At 40.2% G+C, this 19,493-nt stretch overlaps 1 protein-coding gene across 6 annotated transcripts in view; it reads right to left on the bottom strand.

Annotated features, from left to right (window-relative positions):
- Positions 1–973: 973 nt before the first annotated feature.
- Positions 974–19,493, bottom strand: part of abca1b (ATP-binding cassette, sub-family A (ABC1), member 1B) — a 36,456-nt gene continuing 17,936 nt past the window's right edge. For 5 of the 6 annotated variants that reach the window (XM_072669078.1, XM_072669069.1, XM_072669086.1 and 2 more), the window contains exons 9-46: positions 18,928–19,168; positions 18,661–18,800; positions 18,014–18,130; positions 17,680–17,874; positions 16,566–16,771; positions 16,003–16,179; positions 15,670–15,892; positions 14,596–14,817; positions 13,953–14,271; positions 13,662–13,836; positions 13,409–13,540; positions 13,005–13,144; positions 12,773–12,910; positions 12,421–12,641; positions 12,245–12,320; positions 11,835–12,073; positions 11,687–11,738; positions 11,484–11,603; positions 11,193–11,341; positions 10,880–11,004; positions 10,593–10,691; positions 10,063–10,486; positions 9,897–9,977; positions 8,667–8,836; positions 8,378–8,555; positions 8,157–8,272; positions 7,899–8,043; positions 7,526–7,649; positions 7,244–7,373; positions 7,020–7,140; positions 6,835–6,897; positions 6,622–6,728; positions 5,856–5,997; positions 5,298–5,432; positions 4,564–4,667; positions 3,557–3,649; positions 3,126–3,369; positions 974–2,356 (exon numbers count right to left, since the gene is read on the bottom strand). In XM_072669078.1, coding sequence (XP_072525179.1) covers positions 2,213–2,356; positions 3,126–3,369; positions 3,557–3,649; positions 4,564–4,667; positions 5,298–5,432; positions 5,856–5,997; positions 6,622–6,728; positions 6,835–6,897; positions 7,020–7,140; positions 7,244–7,373; positions 7,526–7,649; positions 7,899–8,043; positions 8,157–8,272; positions 8,378–8,555; positions 8,667–8,836; positions 9,897–9,977; positions 10,063–10,486; positions 10,593–10,691; positions 10,880–11,004; positions 11,193–11,341; positions 11,484–11,603; positions 11,687–11,738; positions 11,835–12,073; positions 12,245–12,320; positions 12,421–12,641; positions 12,773–12,910; positions 13,005–13,144; positions 13,409–13,540; positions 13,662–13,836; positions 13,953–14,271; positions 14,596–14,817; positions 15,670–15,892; positions 16,003–16,179; positions 16,566–16,771; positions 17,680–17,874; positions 18,014–18,130; positions 18,661–18,800; positions 18,928–19,168 — 6,027 coding nt within the window. In that variant the 3' untranslated portion in view covers positions 974–2,212. The remainder of the gene's footprint in view (positions 2,357–3,125; positions 3,370–3,556; positions 3,650–4,563; positions 4,668–5,297; positions 5,433–5,855; positions 5,998–6,621; positions 6,729–6,834; positions 6,898–7,019; positions 7,141–7,243; positions 7,374–7,525; positions 7,650–7,898; positions 8,044–8,156; positions 8,273–8,377; positions 8,556–8,666; positions 8,837–9,896; positions 9,978–10,062; positions 10,487–10,592; positions 10,692–10,879; positions 11,005–11,192; positions 11,342–11,483; positions 11,604–11,686; positions 11,739–11,834; positions 12,074–12,244; positions 12,321–12,420; positions 12,642–12,772; positions 12,911–13,004; positions 13,145–13,408; positions 13,541–13,661; positions 13,837–13,952; positions 14,272–14,595; positions 14,818–15,669; positions 15,893–16,002; positions 16,180–16,565; positions 16,772–17,679; positions 17,875–18,013; positions 18,131–18,660; positions 18,801–18,927; positions 19,169–19,493) is intronic. The other variant, XM_072669112.1, reaches the window with a different exon arrangement.

The raw sequence follows: 19,493 nt of genomic DNA, 5'->3' as shown, positions 1-19,493 counted from the left end.
ATGAATCTGTTCAAGTAGAAGTTTCAGAGTAAAAATGACCATTTTCGCCCAGACCCTGACACAGCTCAAGTAAGATCTCTGACCTAGCTGAGAGTTTTTATACGAGTGGTAGTCTATCCAGGATTCAATCAGTTGTTAGAAATGGTAAACAGCAGCAGCAATTTTTTAAATAGTTGCTCCAAAACAGCTACTTACAGGGGTACACAGATCAGCCATAACTTTAAAAACACTGATGGGTGAGGTGAATAACATTGATTATCTGGTTGATTATAGAGATAATAAAAATTATTACATTAAGTAGTGGGATGTAGATATTAAGTGAATTATTAAAGGTCATGCATTGGCTTTGTCTTATGGAGCCCATGCCTAGAAGAGGTTAGAACTGTTGGTGGCATAATGAGGGACCTACACAATATTAGGTGCTGATAGCTGTTAATATCTGTTACATAAAACACATGAAAGATATCTTACAGCATTCGATTTGCTCTAACATACTATAAGAACATTTTCTTTGTCCTTTGAAAGCGTAGCTGGAAGAGTCCCTAATGACACATTAATTGAAGATTATGGGAACAAAACAGGAATTTTATCTTTTAACTGATGTGATGAATCTTGTGTAATATCACAATGGACATGAGCCAACAGGATACAATGTGTCAATTTAGTGAATTATTATTATTTTTAGCATTTGATTGCGTTACGATATTGATCAAGAAAATACTGTGAAATGAGCACCAAGAAAGGTAACAGACAAGATGAATCCCGTGGATGACATCATAAAAACCCACATTTGTCTTGTAGATTTGACATATTTTATTGTGTAAGTATTGTACAGGGTGAGTAACAGATGTTCCACAGCCATTCATCTGAAATGTAAACAGGTATTAAATAAGGCATATCACTAAGGTAAGAGTTTTTTCAGTTTCATTGAGAAAAAAAGAAGGATACAACAAAACAAATGAAAAAAATGTGGAATGTTTTTTTTTTTTTACTGTGGAAAATCCAGTGCAAACGGATAAACAACTTTCCAATTAAAACAGCCAGTAAAGTGCTAGGACTGAGAGGACAGACCCTACAGGCATCCTCCCTCTGAGACCAGTGAAAAGCTCTGCTCCAGAATACTGACAGATCATGGCGTAGTTTAGAAGGAAACGGCTGTGCTTCGCTGAGTAAAGCACAGTACACTGGATTCATAACACTGATTGTCTTTAAGACTGACCAGATAGTTTAGGCTCCTGACTCTGTGGACAACTCACCATCTCTGTACTTAACCATGTACTACAAAGGATTAGCTTGGCTTTGAAGGTTTACGTGAGGCTATAAGGCCTGTTGGATTATTGGTATCCAAAACCCTTCCACGAAGGCCATGACACCTGAAGTCATGCTCTTACGCAAGGAGATTCTTCTCAAATGTCCTTCGAAATGCTGAAATGTCAGGGCTCCTGTATCTGCTGAGGTATATGTTACGTGTTGTGACTGGGAGAAATTTATCTCCCCTCTAAATAAAACACTAAATCTCTGTACAGTACTTTTCTAACTCCACAATGAACACTTCTCCTGCTTCTCTCAGATTACAGTATTAAAAGTCAGGCACTGTTTGCAAAAATATCTCAGGAAATAATGCCCCACTGGACTTTTCAAAAAAGAAATTGTAAAACAATGATTTGTTCATAAATAAAGGCACATATTAAAAGAGAATCAATCGAACAGTGAATTTTCTGCAGTGTAGCCCTTGGCAATGCAAAAACAAAATTATTGTGATTCTTCATAAAGTCATTTCTAGTACAAATAAAAAGAAACTGACCCTGAATTTTTATCTGTCATATGCAGTCACCAATCCAAAATTACAGAACATACTTGAAAGATCCGTCAACTACAAAAACAAAAAACTGCACACACACTTTCTTTGCGCAGTCCGTACGAGAACAAAATTATGGCAGTTGTTCAAGTTTCACTCTCACACTCTCATGTGGGATTAGCATGGCAATCCAGGCTCCACGGCAGATCCCGAGTGGACACTTTATCTTTTTTGCATTGACTTGCATTGAGTTTCTCAGCTACTGTGTCTGCCCCAGCATACTGTGCCTGCAGGCCTTATCCGGCTGGCTGGGCAAATTAATTAGCAGACTGCAGCAGAAAGACAAGAACGGCAATGTGAAATTTGTGAATTTCACTGGCTCCAATTCACTCCTAGAGTTTGAAAGTCTTTTAGTCAAACAAAGCTCTCCTTGTGTTTCTCCTCTTTCTTTAATGGAGCTGGCAAGCTGAGTAGAGGAATGTCCACCGCTGCCTCTTTACGTCGTATGGAGCTGTCAGAATGATCGTCACTTTGGTCCTTGGCAAAGTTAACGAACACCTACAAAAGAGGGAATATTAGTTAGTATAATGTAAACAGAGACAACAGAGTAATAATTATTGTCAAAAGTGTTTTAGATGTTGTCTATATCAGTGATTCTCAACCCTAGTACTGGAGGCACCTTTTAGTGCATTCCCTGCTCCCAACACACCTGATTCAACTAATTAGAAAGGGAGTTTGTTAAAACTGATAGTCCACTAAAATGCGCAGGGCAGGGTGCCACCAGGACCAGGGCTGAGAAACACTGGTCTATAAAGGTAAAGACCCCAGCATAACTCTGGGGGATCTATAAATAACAAAAAATGCAATAGTAATAGTCAGGCCAGTGACTTCAATGCATATAAACTCATACTGAACTGGATCATGTTAATCATATCAGTCGAATTTAGGTCAATTTAAAGTCAGTTTTACTAGACTATACCTACCATTCTGTTTATTATATTTAAAGGATCAACCTGCAGAATTACATAAATATTTTTGCTATTTTGGATGAAACTGATGATGTAAACGAAAGATTCATGTAAAATGTGCTGTTCTAGTGAAACATACTTAATCAGAACTGTTACCAATGGTGGTGATAGAAACCAGATTGGTTGCATTCTGTCCCTCTACCTCACATTTATGTAAAATTGTTATAAATTGCCTGATGTCTGAGACATTATTTTATAACCAACAGAACATTGTGATTGACTTTGTTAACATTTCATTGAATGAATTACGCTAATTTTTTAAACCTCTGTGGATTCCCCGGTAAATTCAGTATTCTGACCTGGTCCAGTGTGGTTTGTGAGACGGAGTAGTCCTCTATTCTGAGGAATTCTTTGTGTTTGGCGAGGATGCTGAAGATGTGAGCGAGGGAGGAGAGGGATGAGGGCAGCTGATACTGCAGCATGTTCCTGTGCTTCTCCTTCAGGGTGCTGCCAGGCAGTTCACTCTCAATAAACTTCATCACAGGCTGCAGGTCTGGGTCAGGGCCTGCCACCCTCAGAATGATGGTGTATCCATCACCAAACCTGTGCAATGAACACACACAGAAAGAAAGCTGTGTATTAGAGAAAGAAATTTCTACAAACTGACATGCTACATGAAAATGACAGCTACTAAATGACTGCATTGTGATATGAACTTGCTTTTACGTGCCAGATAAGGTACAAATGGCTGTGACGTAAGTGCAGTTTGAGAGCTGTAAGGTAATCTCACCTGTTTTTCAGATGTTGGACGCTGCCCAGACAGCGGAATCTGCCATTGACCATGATGGCCATCCTTGTACACAGGGCTTCACACTCCTCCATGCTGTGGAATAACAAAGTAATGGTTACCACACAAGTGGGAGAGTAAAATACAGGGATTGATAAAGGGGAATTTATGCCCTCTATTGGTAAAATGCTATTAAGATATGTAGACACGGTGTGTAGCATATTATAGTATTTCTCAGTTTCAGTCATTTAAAAAATGTTGTAAGTTGTATATTTAATCTCCTGTGACTAGACAATTAAATACTGCTATTGATATTATTGGCTGATATAAAAGGTAAGTCATGAATTCCAAATCGTGAAAATCCATCTGTAAAAAATAAATCTGTAAATCCAGCTTCCTGCTGTTCTCAAAACAGCTTCAAATCCTTAGTGGCATGAATTCATGAGGCTGTTTCTGTTAACACTGAATTCACTGTCATGTCATGTTCCTGACACTTGTCTGAGACGAGACTGCAGCCTCAGCTTTCTGTTCTTGGCTGACAGAAGTGGAACCTGACGTGCTCTTCTGCTGTTGTAGTCCATCCATCTCAACACTGGACTTATTGTTCATTGTGCATTCCTCTCACCACAGTTGTACAAATAGGTTATCTGAGTTACTGTAGCCTTTCTGTCAGCTCGAACCAGTCTATCTCTCCATTAACATCTCTCAGTAACAAACTGTTGGTGTGTCTTGCACCATTCTGAGTAAATTCTAAAGACAGTAGTGCTGAAAATCCCAGGAGACCAGCAGTCATAGAAACACTTAACCTGGGCTACCTGTCACCAATACTCACAACATGCTGTTTCCCCCATTCTGATTTGTTGCCGTGAACATTATCTAAAGCTTCTTGCCCATAACTGCTTGATTATATGGACTGCGTTGCTACCCCAAACAATCTGGTACCACACAGCCATAAATAGTTTTTTGCTGGTAAGCTACCATTTACCATTAATCCACTCAGTAGGTCTTACCTGTGTGAAGTGAGCACCACAGAGCGGCCCTCTTTGATGACACTGTGGATGCAGTTCCACAGAGCACGGCGTGCTTTGGGGTCCATACCAGTGGTGGGCTCGTCCTGTGATAAACGGCATAGCCATCCTTATGTTAGTCCACAAAGTCAACTGAAAACTGCTTCTCTTTAGCTTGCTGTACACTAAACATATTTGTTGCACTTTATCTTGATAGGCCTCTATGGCTTCTACAAAAGTGTTTCTACTTCAGTTCATGGCAAAGTACCTGGTGAAACAGTGACATTCAACATTAAGATCAGATGTTAGTTGAATGTAATTTAGGGACAAGGTGATCATTATCAACGCTTCTACAGCGGACCATCAAAATAAAGGTCTTTGCTATTCTTTATTAAAGCTTATAGTGTAGCTATTGCACAGTGTAAACAGATTACAACTAGGCCAAACTAGAAACAAATATGCAACAGTGCAAAGCGTTCAGCCTCATTTGGTCAAAGAAGGTCAGTGGGGTGTTTTAATCTAACTCCGCTTATACAACAGCACTGGAATCCCTGTCGAGAGAACAACTAAACAACAGTCACAGGAATCAGGCCTGCATTGTTTTTGTTGTTAAGTGCTTCACGGAGCGCATGATCACCTAGAGTGAGGAAATAGCATGAGCTGATTGTGTAAGCAATGGGGAAATGTGTGTGTGTGTGTGTGTGTGTCTGTGTGTGTGCATCTGTGTGTGTACATACCAGAAACACCACTGGGGGTCCTCCTATGAGAGCCATGGCAGTGGAGAGTTTGCGCATGTTGCCCCCACTGTAGCTTCCGGCCGCTTTGTCGGAGTACTTTACCAGGCCCAGTTTTCGAATGCCCCATTCAGCCACCTGCCAGAAACACACACACAAACTCTCAGTCCCTGCAGACACAGCTAACTTTCATTAGCCTCCAAAGTTTTTTTTATTTGCATGGGCCTGTCTTTTATTTCATGTATTCAATCATGTGTAGTAGGCTGTAGATTCTCCACAAGGGGGACACAGTTAGCACTTGTGTGTCACAGAAAATGAAAACCTGAAAAGAAACCTACATAAGCAGGATCTCATTTATGCTTGTATGTCTACAGTCATTAATAGTGTGTGCACAAAGTAAAAGGTCCAGAAAAAAAACATCCAGGGTACATTCGATGCAACTGCAGTATGATTACTGGGGAGAATTTACTTGAAGAGAGTAAAGGTACTTTAGCTAGACTCTGAAGATGACCACAAATAAAAAGCATTGCTCTGCACTGCATGCCCCTTCTCCCCACTCACCTCACACACTTCCCTCTCAGGGACCCCGCGCAGGATGGCGTAAAACTCCAGATGCTCTCTGCCCGTCAGCAGGTCATTGATGGCATCAAACTGAGGACAGTAGCCCATGTTCTGGTGAACCTGATCTATTTCCCTGAGTATACTGAGAACAACAAATCCAGAAAAATTTATTCATGATTAGTCTGAAATAGTCTATATATAGTAGATTTCAGCAATGTTGTAAGAAAACATCGTAAGTGGTAACGAAGGGGATAAATGTTTTGACTGTAATGTACATTCATATTTTTTTATTCTGCAAAGTGATTCTGCACCATTATATATTAGTCTATTCATCAGGAAATGTTAACACAATGCAAACAGCAGCTGGAGGTCTCAAATGGTGCAAAAAATAAACCAACAAACTATATTACAATGTTTTCTTATGACAGTACAATTTATCAAACACAACTAATTGTATCCATTTGTGTAAAGTTCCCTATATCACTAGCAATGCCCCCAACACTAGGAAGTAAAGACTAGCACATGTTTCCTCCGATTCATGTGAAATGCAAGGAAAGCACCAGAGCAACAGCTCCAATACAACAGCTAACAGATGTCTGTGCTGACCAATATTAAAGAATGTAAGGAATGATGTGAGGAGGAAGTGCCATCAACCCACCCCTAAGAGAGCAAGGCCAATTGTTCTCTCTCGGACTACGGCTGCTGATGATCAAACACAAGTAAATAAAAATGTAGTAAGCTGTTTAAATAAATGTATTTGTCTTACCTCTTTCTAGCTAGGAAAGCCTCTCCACTGGTGACTACAGAATCTCCTGTGAGCATTTTGAACGTACTCGTCTTTCCAGCTCCATTCACACCAAGCAGACCAAAGCACTGGAGGAAGACAAAGGTCAAGTTTGTGGTGTGGTTTGTTAAGACATGTTTGATGTGTAAGCTGTGATGTGTGGGAGAAGTGTGCGTTTGTCTGTGTGTGTCTCACCTCGCCCGGAGGAATGCCCACGCAAAGTCGATCGACAGCAGGCTTCTGTTTCCTCTTATACACCTGCAGCACAACAACATCATGATTAAGGCACCATCCAAGAAGTCACAAAAGTATACCAAAGTGACAATAATAACGCTGGACTTCTAAGGGTTAATGAGAAATGCTAAAGAAATATTTCAGACCTTGGTGAGCTCCCTGAGCTCCAGGATGTCTCCTTGTCCTGCTCCACCAACAATCCTATGTCTCTCCCTGGCCACATCCTCATCCTCCTCTCCAATGGGGCTCAGCTTTGCCCTCAGAGACCTGTAAAGCCAACGTGACACACAGAGTCAATCAAATGACCCTCTGACATTAAACTTTTCCATAGCAAGATGCTAATACCCCATTGAATAAAAAGGCTGCTTACTTGGGTTTAAAGAAGAAGCGGTACTGGATGAGGACGGTGATGATGAAAAAGACCACTCCCTCTACTGCCATGGCGAAGAGATTCTTGCCCACCATGTCCCACTCTAGAGGTGACCGGAAGCGATTCTCACCTGCACACAAATATAAAAGTGGCAATCTGAGAAATACATTTGCAAAATGTGCACTCTGTGCTCATACATTTCATACATGACATGACACATCACTTGATTTCAGTTTATGAATGAAATCTTAATGAAATATGAAATTAACAAACTATTCTTACCAAACCGCTCCAGAGCATCAGCCATGGCCTGGTTCTTCACCATATCGATCAAACCTCTTCCCAGACAAAAGTGAGGGAAGATTAAGAGCACATTCTTCAGAATGTCATTGATGCCACCAATCTCCTGGACAGGGAACAAGAGGAAAGGTCATTATGTTTCTAGATAGATCCATAATGTCAAATGTGAGAAAGCCTCATATCATGTTTATAGGGCATGTGGCCCAAAATTACCAACCAACCTTAAGAAACATCCATCATTCAGATGTTTCCCTTGTTGTTTGTCTGACCAGACTACATTGTTCTCTGGTAAAACTGTGAAAATGTGTGGCATTTCACACTTAACTGTAGAAGAAATGAGGAGAAGGATACTTACATTGTTGCCAAACAACTCCATTACAAAAGTGGACACACTCCCATTGATGCCGATTAGGATGTTGACACTGGTGAGGACAACATAAGCAGTGCTGGGGATTTTGAATAGGAATGAGGCTGGGTACATCAGAGGTGTGATGGACCATCTGTAAAGACAAGAGAGCATTTACTATATAACGTGTGTGTGTGTCTGATCGGGGTTGTTTATTGCAAAATAATCAGTGGCTGCCTCAGAAGAGCTGGAGCTGGACCCACTTACCCATACAAAAGCAACAACAGAGCCAGCACAGGAAGGTTGGTTGCAGACACATAGGCTTTTTGTTGAAAGCACACAAAGATGATGATGACCAAGGTTGCTGGTACGACATAATTGCACTGTAACACAGAAAGAGAGTATTCAGAACATGCTCGAAGAGGCAGACGGTAAGAAAAGATTTAAAATAGAAAGCTAAAATCAAATTAGACACAACTGATGCATACCATATCCCAGATAAAGTTGGCCAGCCAGTACAGGAATGGCTGTACACCACTGATGAACTGCATGTGCTTGGCCTTGTTCACACGTTCTTGGATAAGGAAGACTACAAAGCTGGCAGGAACGAAGGACATCGCGAAAATCACACAGATGGACACCAGCACATCCACTGAAGTGGTCACCCTGAAACAGTTTGGAAATTTGTTGTCAATGATTAGAAGGCAATTTAAATGTCTGATAAGAGAAACTGTAGTTCACAATAATGTCATCAATCTGCAGAGCTACTGTACTTACAGTGCAACTTGGGAGAGCTGCTCTTTGGTAAGGTTCAAAGGGTGGTTGAAGGCTGTTATGCCATATTTACTTGGATCCTTTTCTGGGGGCAGGTTGGCACGTAGGATACCATTGTTCATCACGTTGAGGAATGCTCCAATACTATGCCAGCCTTTGTTATTGAACCAGATCTGAAAAAAGTAAACATTCATTAATTATTAACATCAATGCACAATATGCAGTGCTCTGATAGATGCAATAAAAAAATAAAGAATCCATGTGACACAAAGAGCAAAATCTAAACACACTGGCAGTACAAGCTAGGATTTAATTTTTTTGGGGGGATTCAATTTTCAATCTCTGTTTTGAAAGGTAGGGCGACAGTCTAAATGTTTAGCCTCAAACAGCCTTAGGCCCACCACTAGAATTACAAAGCTAGCTCTTCTCAGTAGATCAATAGTAGATCAATAAGTCAATGATTTTACTGATTTAACCTAGATTTAATGTTTAATGTTAATGTTAAACAGCAATAATAGAACAAAGATTCTCATTAAATCAGACCCCTCTAACTTTTCATATCATCAGACATCCATCTCCAGGTGGTGGAGCAGCATTTCTTAGATATATATACCAATGCAAGCAATCAACAGTAGGTGAAATGTCCTGTGCACCAGACCTTCTACAAAAACCATGTTAAACCCCATCTCAGAAATGCTGCAGCTATTAACAATCTAAAGGATGATTACTACAAATAAAAGCACCACTAACACCTGCACTCTCTTCAGCACTATGGAAAACACTGGCTTAGACGAGCCTACGTTGATGGACAACTACAGCTTCTTCTAAATGTGTCTGCCAGTATATTAACCATGACGAAGTGGACTGAACACGTCACTCATATACTGAGGTCCTTACACTGTCCACGGTCCAGTCAGACAGAATGGTCTAAGTTTTCAGCCACTGTACTGCAATCAGCTGAAACTCCCACACACTTAGATATGCACAGGCCGTAGCTATTTTTAAATACAGACTGCAAGCATCTGTTATCCTGTGACTCTTAAACTTCTTAAGTAACTGCATGTTGCAGCTTTTCAGCATTTTACTATTTATTCTTCTTCTTAATTATATTGACATGTATTTTAATAAAATCTCGTTCTTTTATTTTAATGAAGCCTTTTTTGTGAGTTGTGTATGAAATGTGCTACATAAATACATATGCCTTGCCTGGCTTTAATGCTAACATCAACTTACCTTCACATTATTTTTGGTGTCCAGGCCATTGATGAAAGCAGAGAGGCTCTTTAAGAAGCGATCAGCTGCTGTCCCTGAGTTCTGGACATACAAAATAAAAACATTAGTCATGCTACTCAATGTCGGGATACTAAAAATATTGTGAGAATAATAATAATTAGCTTACCTTTTCCAGGTTGAATATTTCCCTTACTCGAGCAATGGCATCATCAATCTCCTCAGCAGGTGGAAGCACCTGAGTACTTCTAGCACCCAGTGAGAAACCTCCATATCTAAACTCATTCACCCAGACCTTGTTCTTCAAACTTTTGCCAATAATCTGAGCGTATGTCTTCACAAGGTAATCAGAGATGTTTCTTCCAGTCAGATTTTGGAGGGTGTCCCTCTCGCTGATCTTTATCTGTGGAGGTGGCAGTCCTCCAGCGCTGACAGGGCATTCTGGGAGCATTTTCTTCTTGCCATCACAGCTGCACTCACATGCTGGGGAGGGATTCTCCATGGTCCAGTTTTGTGCCCTGAATACCTCCAGCACACTCTCTGGAACCTCAGGTATGGACCAGTCATCATCGCCCATAGTGCATTGAGCATCACTGCAAGCATAGTCACACAAAGTAAGATTAGAATAGTATTCCGCGTTATGTGTAGATAACTGGGTTTCATTATGATTACTTGTGCTTGATATTATGATTCACTCACGGTATTGGCTCTCCTTCCATGCAACGTGTTCCAAAGCCAGGGCCTTCCATTAAAGCAGCAAGTAATTTTTGTGTGCTGACATCTTCAGGCGCATCATCGCTGTTAGGAAAAGCAAACAAAAAGCGCTGAGTATGAGGAGCCATGAGATTCCATTTCTTTGGCAAAACATAAATTCTAAAATTTTAGAAATATTAAAATATATTACTTGATATAAGCACTGTGGGACAATAACTGAAATCAACATTAAATTCTATACTTACAAAGAAAATATAAGGTTAGAAAAGTACCTAATAAAAGTGACCTGATCCTCATACATCCAAGGTTGAAGGGCAAGGCTGGGGTATTTTCCAAAGGGGGGTACAATAAGACTGAAGACCAGAGCAATGCACACAAATACAGCAGGCAGAACAATCTGCAAAACAGAGGTGTAATTAGACACTGCTTACATTTGCCATTAGATTGCAGTTTAGTTAAGATCTCAATCTATGCCTCATGCTGAACTGTACGATAGTATTCAGTATTTAGTACCATTCTTTCTAAGAATCAAGTCTAACTGTTCTTTTTTTAGACAACTTAGAGAACACTTAATTCACTTCATACCTGTGCAAAGAAGCCTTTCCTTGAACGACGGGCATACAGGAATCTCTTCCACAGCAAGGCCACAAACTGCTGTCTCTTCAAGCTCCAACCCTGAATCTGGTATGAGCCTTTTCCATCTGAACCACTCAAGTAATCTGTCTCCCTGGACTCTGGAGAGTTAAAATACACAGAAAGCTAATTAAGAGAGCTGTTTTTAAACAGTCAATTGAGCTACTTGGTTGCTGCAAAGGCTATAAAGGAATATTCTTTCAGTGAGTGTAAGAGAATTAGCTTATTGGTCAAAGCTTTTACCTGGGTCAGCTTCTGATTCATTGCCATCATATCTGTCATCCTCAGTCAACGGTTTAAGGCAGCTCTGGTGGTCAGCTCCGAAAGCATGTCGTCTGCGTCGGCGTATAGGGAGAGTACCATCTGTGCGGATACAAATGTGCATTAGACAAGATATTCTCATTGCTCTTGAGTTATTGTGATAAATGTATTGATGTAAATATTACCTGACATAATTTCAGTATCAACCCCACTGTCCTCTGCCACTTTCAGGAAAATCTAAAAAAAACATCACAAAAACAAGATGGTGATGCAAAGGGAAGGAACAATCACCTTGCCATTTGCAAATTAAAAGCACTGAAAGCAGTAGTGTACCTCTTCAAGAGTGGTGTCAGAAACACCATAGCTAGAAATGCCTAAATCAGCAAGGTGATCATCCATATCATGAAAGAGTTCAACAAAGGCTCCATCTTTAGCAGATTCGTAGGGCAAGATGTAGGTGATTTCATGGCCCAAGTCCTCCACCATGCGTGCGTTGGGGACGTGCTTGAGGATGAGACCTGAGATTAGAGAGATGTCTGCAGGAACAATAGGTGAGTCAGTCCATGAAGAGCCTGCAGGTACATTCAGAACCAGGTACACAGTGGGTTAGTAGGGAGATTAAAACCAGGATTGAGAGTGTAGATGTGTTAGATGTTAGTATTATTTGTGAAGTGAAGACAATAAAAGTGCATGTATCTGTAAAACCTGATCTCAGATCAAAGCTAAAATGGTTGAAAGCTTACCAATAGCTGTGGCAGCATCACTCTCATGATCACTGCCCAGACCAGCATCCGAACTGCTCTCTGAGGCTTCATCATCCTAAAATACATCATTCATTAAGTTAAATTTTAAACCATGACGTTTCCTTTAAAACCATCAGAAGCACACAAAGCATTCAGTGACGGGAGCCACATCTCACCTTTTTGACAAACGACACAGTGCTGCTGGAGTTCCTGCAAGAGCTGAGTGAAGCTTCTGGTTCTCTCTTAACCAATGTGAGGTAGTATCCAGTTCCCAGATGGGTCTTCAGGAAGAGGGAGGAGCCCACACAGCACAGCTTTCCATGAGAGATGATGGCAATGCGATCACCCAAGATGTCTGCTTCATCCATGTGATGAGTGGAAAGGATGATAGTGCGACCTACAGAAGGACCCAGAGATTTAGTGTTTAATTTAGAGCAGCTTTGGACCTACTGAGTTTTTCACTTAAACTGTAAGAACCTCTGTGTCGATTAGGAAGCCTAAAGTATAAAGGCAAACATTATGCTATACCTGCACGGTACTTCAGCAAGAGGTCCCAGATGCCCCTGCGGGCATATGGGTCCACACCAGCAGTTGGTTCATCCAGAATGACGACCTTTGATCCTCCAACAAAAGCAAGGGCCACTGAAAGCTTCCTCTGCATGCCACCTTTACAAGGCAAACATAATTAATACTTAACATGTAGGCTGATGCCAAACTCATCAGAGCTTATTTGATCAACTGCAAAGTCCATTCAACTCACCAGAGAGCTCACATGTCCTGGACGTGCGTTTGTGTGGAAGTCCAGTATCATACAATATCTGGTCTATCTCAGCCTTTACCTCTTCTTCAGAAAGGCCTTTGAGACGTGCGTAGAACCAAACATGCTCCTCTACTGTCAACCTAAAGACACCGCATATGAATGAGACCAAAGATTCATCCTAAACAGAATCACACCAGACCCTGAACTTTCAGATGTGATTCAGTGAAGATCATTATGTTTTATAGGTCTGAAAAGGTTAGTAAAAGCCTTTTTTTCTAGAAATGCTTCAGACATCAGTAAGTGAAAGCACTTACAGAAGCACTTTACTTGTCAAAACGCAGCTTTCAGGTATGATCAAATGTAGCCAATGCGAAAGAAAGGTCTGGAATATGTAGAGCACTTACATGCTGAAGAGGACATTGTGCTGAGGGCACACTCCCAAACTCTGCCGGATGGCACTCAGCTCTGACCGGATGTCTTTGCCCATTATGTATGCCGTGCCAGAGGTTGGAGGAAACAGACCAGTCAGAATGGACCTAAAGCAAAGAGTAAACATTACATGGGAGGTTATTTAATGAATTATTGTTCTATATTAGTGTATTCGGTGATAAAAATACATATTTATATTTATTTGACACTTATTTGCCAGGTGCTTACATGGTAGTAGTTTTCCCTGCTCCATTGTGACCCAGGAAGGAGGTGATCTGGCCCTCGTAGAAGCCCAGCGTCAGGTCATCCACGGCCAGTTTTTTGCCATGCCGGTAGACCTTAACCAGGTTCTCAATATACACTCCCAAATCAAGGTGAGTAGGCTCTTCCTCAATGCACACAGCTATAAATAAACAGAAGAATGTGTCACACAGAAGGTACAGAAACACTAATTGTACAGTTACAGAAGGTTCTAGTATCATATGCCATCAACATCGCAAACGGGTACAGTGCTCTTACCTCCTGAATTAGTCTTCTTGCCTTTCAGAGTTGGTGTCAGCCTTTGGTCACCTTCTCCAAACCAGTAAGACTTGGTAAATGGGAAATACCATGGCCTGGGGATGCCATACTGACCAGGGAACACAGCCTCTATGTACCATGTCATGACACCATAGAGGAAGGCGTCAAAGTACATTATAATAATGGCGGTAGTGAGGCTGAAATCATCTTTCTCCATTGGACTGGAGACAAGGTTTTTCCACTGGATGCCCACTCCCTGCTCCTCAAACAGAGCAAAGTACTCACAGCCAAACCCAAATGCCACTGGAGACAGCAGGCTCTGCAGACAAGCAAGAAAAAATCAATGATGGACAAATTTCTTTCATATTACTGTTCCATTAGATAATATATCATATTTGTTAAATGAAAGCTACACCCAATTAGCATGATACCATTTGCTTTGCTTTAATTCCATCCTTTAATAAAGTGTATAGGAAGGAGGTCACACCAGATTAATTATTAGCGTGATCTGATTATAATTACATTATAGCACAGAAATGTGTTTTTACTGTAGAATTAAACTAGCATTTCTTAATTAGATAGATAGATAGATAGATAGATACAGAAGCATTGCTGTGTTGTGTTGTGGTGGTTGTAAGCTTACTGCAATGATTTTGGCAGGAAGGCCAATATAGTCCTGCCAGGCCACACACAGAACATAGGGCAGGTAGAGGGTGAAGTAGATGATTCCTCCACAGGCAGCAGCCAGGTTGGCCCTAGCAAACACTGTGCTGATGAGGAAACACTGCATGATGGTAACCACAGCAAAAGAGCCCAAAAAGAGGAAAACAACTCCAGGATCGCTGTAAGGGAGGAGGTTCCCCATCTGCAGAAATTAAGAAATCACAATAATGTTTAATTGTTACTGTTAATATTTATCTTTCATAGTATTGCTGGACATTTTGCGTCTATGAAATGGAGTAAGTCATTACAAGACAATTGTATTCAGAAGTGTTTAAATACAAGTTAATCATCACATTCTATCAAATAATTACAGGATGTACTGTTAACTGCTGCCAGTTAATCTACATAATGAAATTATACATCAAGTGTAAATGACCCTAATACATAATCAATACCTTCCAGTTTACATTCAACAATTAATCTTTACACAGCTGCAGGGTAATGTCGTTAGGATGGAGGATAAGTTTGTAAAAAATAATGTCATTTTAATTATACCTCAATCGTTTTCTATTGATCTACATCTATGCAAATAACTCAGCTAAGTAATTTGACTTGTACGTGTATCGTTTGCTATTACTGTTACTAAGAAAAGCCTTCTGCAGCCTTCTGTGCACTTAAGCTGTATTCACCACAAACCACAACTGCATTCAACATGAAGTAAAACACTTGGCATAGAGCTGATTAACCTCTTAACCATCTGGCAGGTCCCATCTTCTCTTTCTCATGCTTAATGTAAGAACATTCTGCTAGTTTGCATAATGGCTTTGAAATTACTGAATAACAATATTTAAATGTAGCCTGGGAATTTAAGGGGTTAAGAAACAGCAAGATGTGTAGTTACATGTCAGCTACTGGTTCTCATTTAGGAGAATCTTATTATCATCATAAAGGTCACACATGTGCATGTATAATATTCATAATGGCCATGGATATAATTCTTGTATTTTTAAAGAAAAGGAACTGATAAATGGTGGAATGCATGTAGTAACATTACCTTAAGCAGAAGCACTAGTAGTCCAGCGCTCATGAGCAGAGGGATGAGGCTGCTGATGAACCAGCTGAACCACAAGATCCCGTTGTCCAATCCCATAATCCTCATGGTTTCCTTGAGGCGGGCTTCTTTCTCGTAGACCACACCCTTTATAATGATGGCCACAGAGTACATCCAGGCAAGGGTCATGAAGAGGGGCATGGACCGACTCATCACACGCAAGAAACTACAGAGAGAGAAGAGGCAACAAAGATTCCATAAAGATTCATCCTACAGACAGTATTGCCACTCCAGATATCTAGACAGAAACTCATAACAAAAACTCAAGAATCTTACATGTCATCCACATAACATGGGTAAGGCATCTGCTGAATGTAGACTCCAGTCTTCTCTTTGGTCCCTGTTACTGCTCTGATTATGCTTTGCTCTACTACGTCCTGCAGGTAAGAGAATCCACCCCAAATGTATCGCAGGTCCTCAAATGGATCAGCTCTAGGACCTGGGTCCCAGTACCTACAGGAATAAAAACAATTATTTAGAATAGTAAATAAATGCTGATAATTTAATTATAATAATTATTTTAAAATAAATAATCACTGAGACTATTATTTTATTTGAATATTTATTATTACATTGTCGTATTTTAACTCATACTTGAAATTGTGATTATTGCCAGTAACAACACAAGTATGCTCTATTTGATTTTCATTATTTCTCACTCGTACTGAAAGATTCTACTGAAAGTTTAGATTTCAAGTTCACAATCTTTACTGCAATTGTGATTATAATTTGAATGTATATGTGTATACATGTGTAATTACATTTGTACAGTATAACAACAATGCTAATGAAAACCTTTCACTATGCAGGGTTAAAATAAACAAGCAAAATTGACTCACGCATCCTTGATCTTGTTGGTGCGCTCCACATTGTCGATGTCCATACGGATTTTATAGTTGACATGGGGCGGAAGTTCAGAGCTGTTAGAGTGTATGTCAGGGAACACGATTCCAGCCCAGAACTTCCTGTTGTCCAGGAGAGCCAGAGAGTCATTGATTAGCTTCTCCTCCGTGCTTACTGGCTCCAGTTTATCCAGATTTACACACTGCAGAGACAAACACACAATGGGTTCCTATTTATCAGCTACCATTTCTACTTTCTGAGACTATAGATTTAAAGGTTTGAGCTTTAAACAGTGGTGTAGAAATAAAGACTCATATATATTGGAGGGGGTTGTGTCTGGTCTTATATGGACATTCTATATTGACTGCAGACACCCTTTAAGCTTGGCTGTAACTGTCTCTAGATTTAGAGGCTTTGCGGTGATGATTTGATAGCATTCAGCAATAAGAGTGTTAGTAAGATCATGATGTTGATGATCACCACCCCACCTCATCCCTAACTCCCTAACTCATCCTAAAAGTTTTGGATGGGGCACCATCATTCCAGACAATACAGTTCCACTGCTCATAGTTCAATGCTGGGGGCTTTATAACTCTCTAGCTCATGGCTGGCATTAGGCATGGTGCCAATAGTTTCATGCTTATCTGATACAGCGAGTCCTACTCTATTTGCAATACTTCTCGAAAGGGACTAGACAAGCTGTGCGTATGTGCATTTGCACATCCATGTCAGCCATGGGTGTAACTTAAAGTAGCTGAATGCATTCAAACAGAATCATTACAAATCTTAAAATATCTCCTATTAGCTTGGTTTTACAAATTGAGACCTTAACTTGAGCAACTTCCTGTTTGGTCTACACTAAAGAGTTTTGCTTGCTGCTTCACTTTCACTTCTTCTTCTTAATCTGTGTCATACGTTCATGCAGCTTGTTGATGCAAAAGGTAACCACGTACAATGCAGTTAGTTTGGAGACTGCAGAAGATTGGGAACTATATTCAGTTCACAACATTCATTATACCTGTCAAGTTGATGCAGCTAGGCTGTGCACCGTGAAGCAGAGATTGCTTGTTGTGACATGTATATGTTAGAAAAAGAGTGTGAGAAACTGACCTCCATGAAACGGGATATACTCATAATGGCCTGGTCTGTCTCATTGAACACATCTCTCCACGTGAACGCTGTCCCATGTGGACGTGTGTCCTCTGATTGTTTGGTCAGGAAACTGATAACATCCTGGACGCTCCACTGAGTGCCAGTCAGCTGGGCACTGAAGAAATTGGCTGTGACGTTGTTCTGTAGTAAGGTCTGTATATAGAATATAGAATCAAAACACAGACTAAACATCAGCATTAGTGTCTGCCTACTATGTGTAAACTCAGTTCAGGAATGGCCAGATAACATGCCCACCACTGGAGGTCAGTGATGAGTAAAAGGCTAAACTTACCCTAACTAGGTCCATCTCCTCACTGTGCTCCATGAAGTTCCAGACTTTGGGCCTAGTCTCCTCCCACATTCCACCTAGATCTCTGAGGACACCCAACTCCTGAAATGTCCTGTTGACCTAGACCAGAGAGAACAGTGCATGAGGACAAACATATTTTTATTTAGCTATATTAAATCACATTTCCACTGCAAGTTATCTTATATTACCATTAACCAAAGCAATAAGAAGTAGGGAGTAATTTGACCATAGTTAAAAAACGAAACACACAAAATACAATATTGATGAAGAAATGCCCTTATTTTCAATATATAATTCAATAGTTAAATAATAATCTCAATATTATTTTATTATAATCTTCAATTATTCATCTGTAATATTTTTTTTCAAACAATACAGTGTGTCAACAGTATGCTATGGTTGCCATAATGGTCAAATTACTTGAACATGAACAACATATTGCTTTTAGTAACCTACATTAACATTAACATAATTTAAATAATGTAACATACTGTAGGTGTAAATATTTTAAAGTAGCTTTAAATGTTGCACAGATAATCAGATTTTAAAACTGAATTGTAAGCATCTCATTTGTATAATTCAGTATCTCGTTTGTATAATAACATGACATAGTTGTTGAAGCTTCTTACCTCTTGGATAATCTTCTGGGTGGCAGGTGTGTGTGGGGTATACAGAATCTTTCCCATAAGCAGAGGCTTCAAAGCCCTCCAGATCATGCGAGAGATGGGACTTGTCTCCATGTTTTTCATTAGGTTGTTACAGAAAGGCGCTGCAATCACAAAATGGAACAGACATTTCTGACACCTAAAACTTTTTTTCCAAATAATTGCTCATTATCAACTGGAATTTACAGAATAATACTAAATAAATGGAATAATTCAGCGAGCAAAGCTTACTGGTTGTGTTGTCATAGACTGAAACAGGCTCCTCATCGCTGCTGTTGTAGTTTCCAAACAGAGCTTTGTAGTTGCTGTCCTCGTACCAGTTAAGGGACTTGATTTTGAGCCCGCCACCTTCAGGATGTCCACACACTATTCGAGATACTGCTTGGTACATCTGACTGGGTGAACCAGTTGCATTCTTGGTCAGGAAGAGGATCTCATTTCGCAGGTCACTCCAACTCCGCATGCTGGCCAGCTGAGAGAACAATACAGAGGTTAGAGGCCTGAGACGGAACACCTCAGATCAGTAGGTCAGACTAAGGCTCCACAACATAGTTTGATTAGCATTTTCACAGTATTGGCTTTTGCAATGCTGGTGTTGCAGAATACTGAAATGCAAAAATAGTTCAATGAAGAATTCAGGAACATCTGAATCTGGGATTTAGATAGATATAATGGCTGCAATAAAACTCAGAAGAGTCACTAGGAGGAAAACAAATTAGGAATACTTGGCTGTACACAGGGCTGCATTTGAATCAGCCAATTTTCACTCCTAATTAACTTCTTTTCTTTTTTATTTT

The sequence above is a fragment of the Salminus brasiliensis genome, chromosome 2, assembly GCF_030463535.1.
Source record: "Salminus brasiliensis chromosome 2, fSalBra1.hap2, whole genome shotgun sequence".
Lineage (NCBI taxonomy): Eukaryota > Metazoa > Chordata > Actinopteri > Characiformes > Bryconidae > Salminus > Salminus brasiliensis.
The sequence above is the reverse complement of the archived record's forward strand: the minus strand, read 5'-3'. Positions and strand labels throughout refer to the sequence as shown.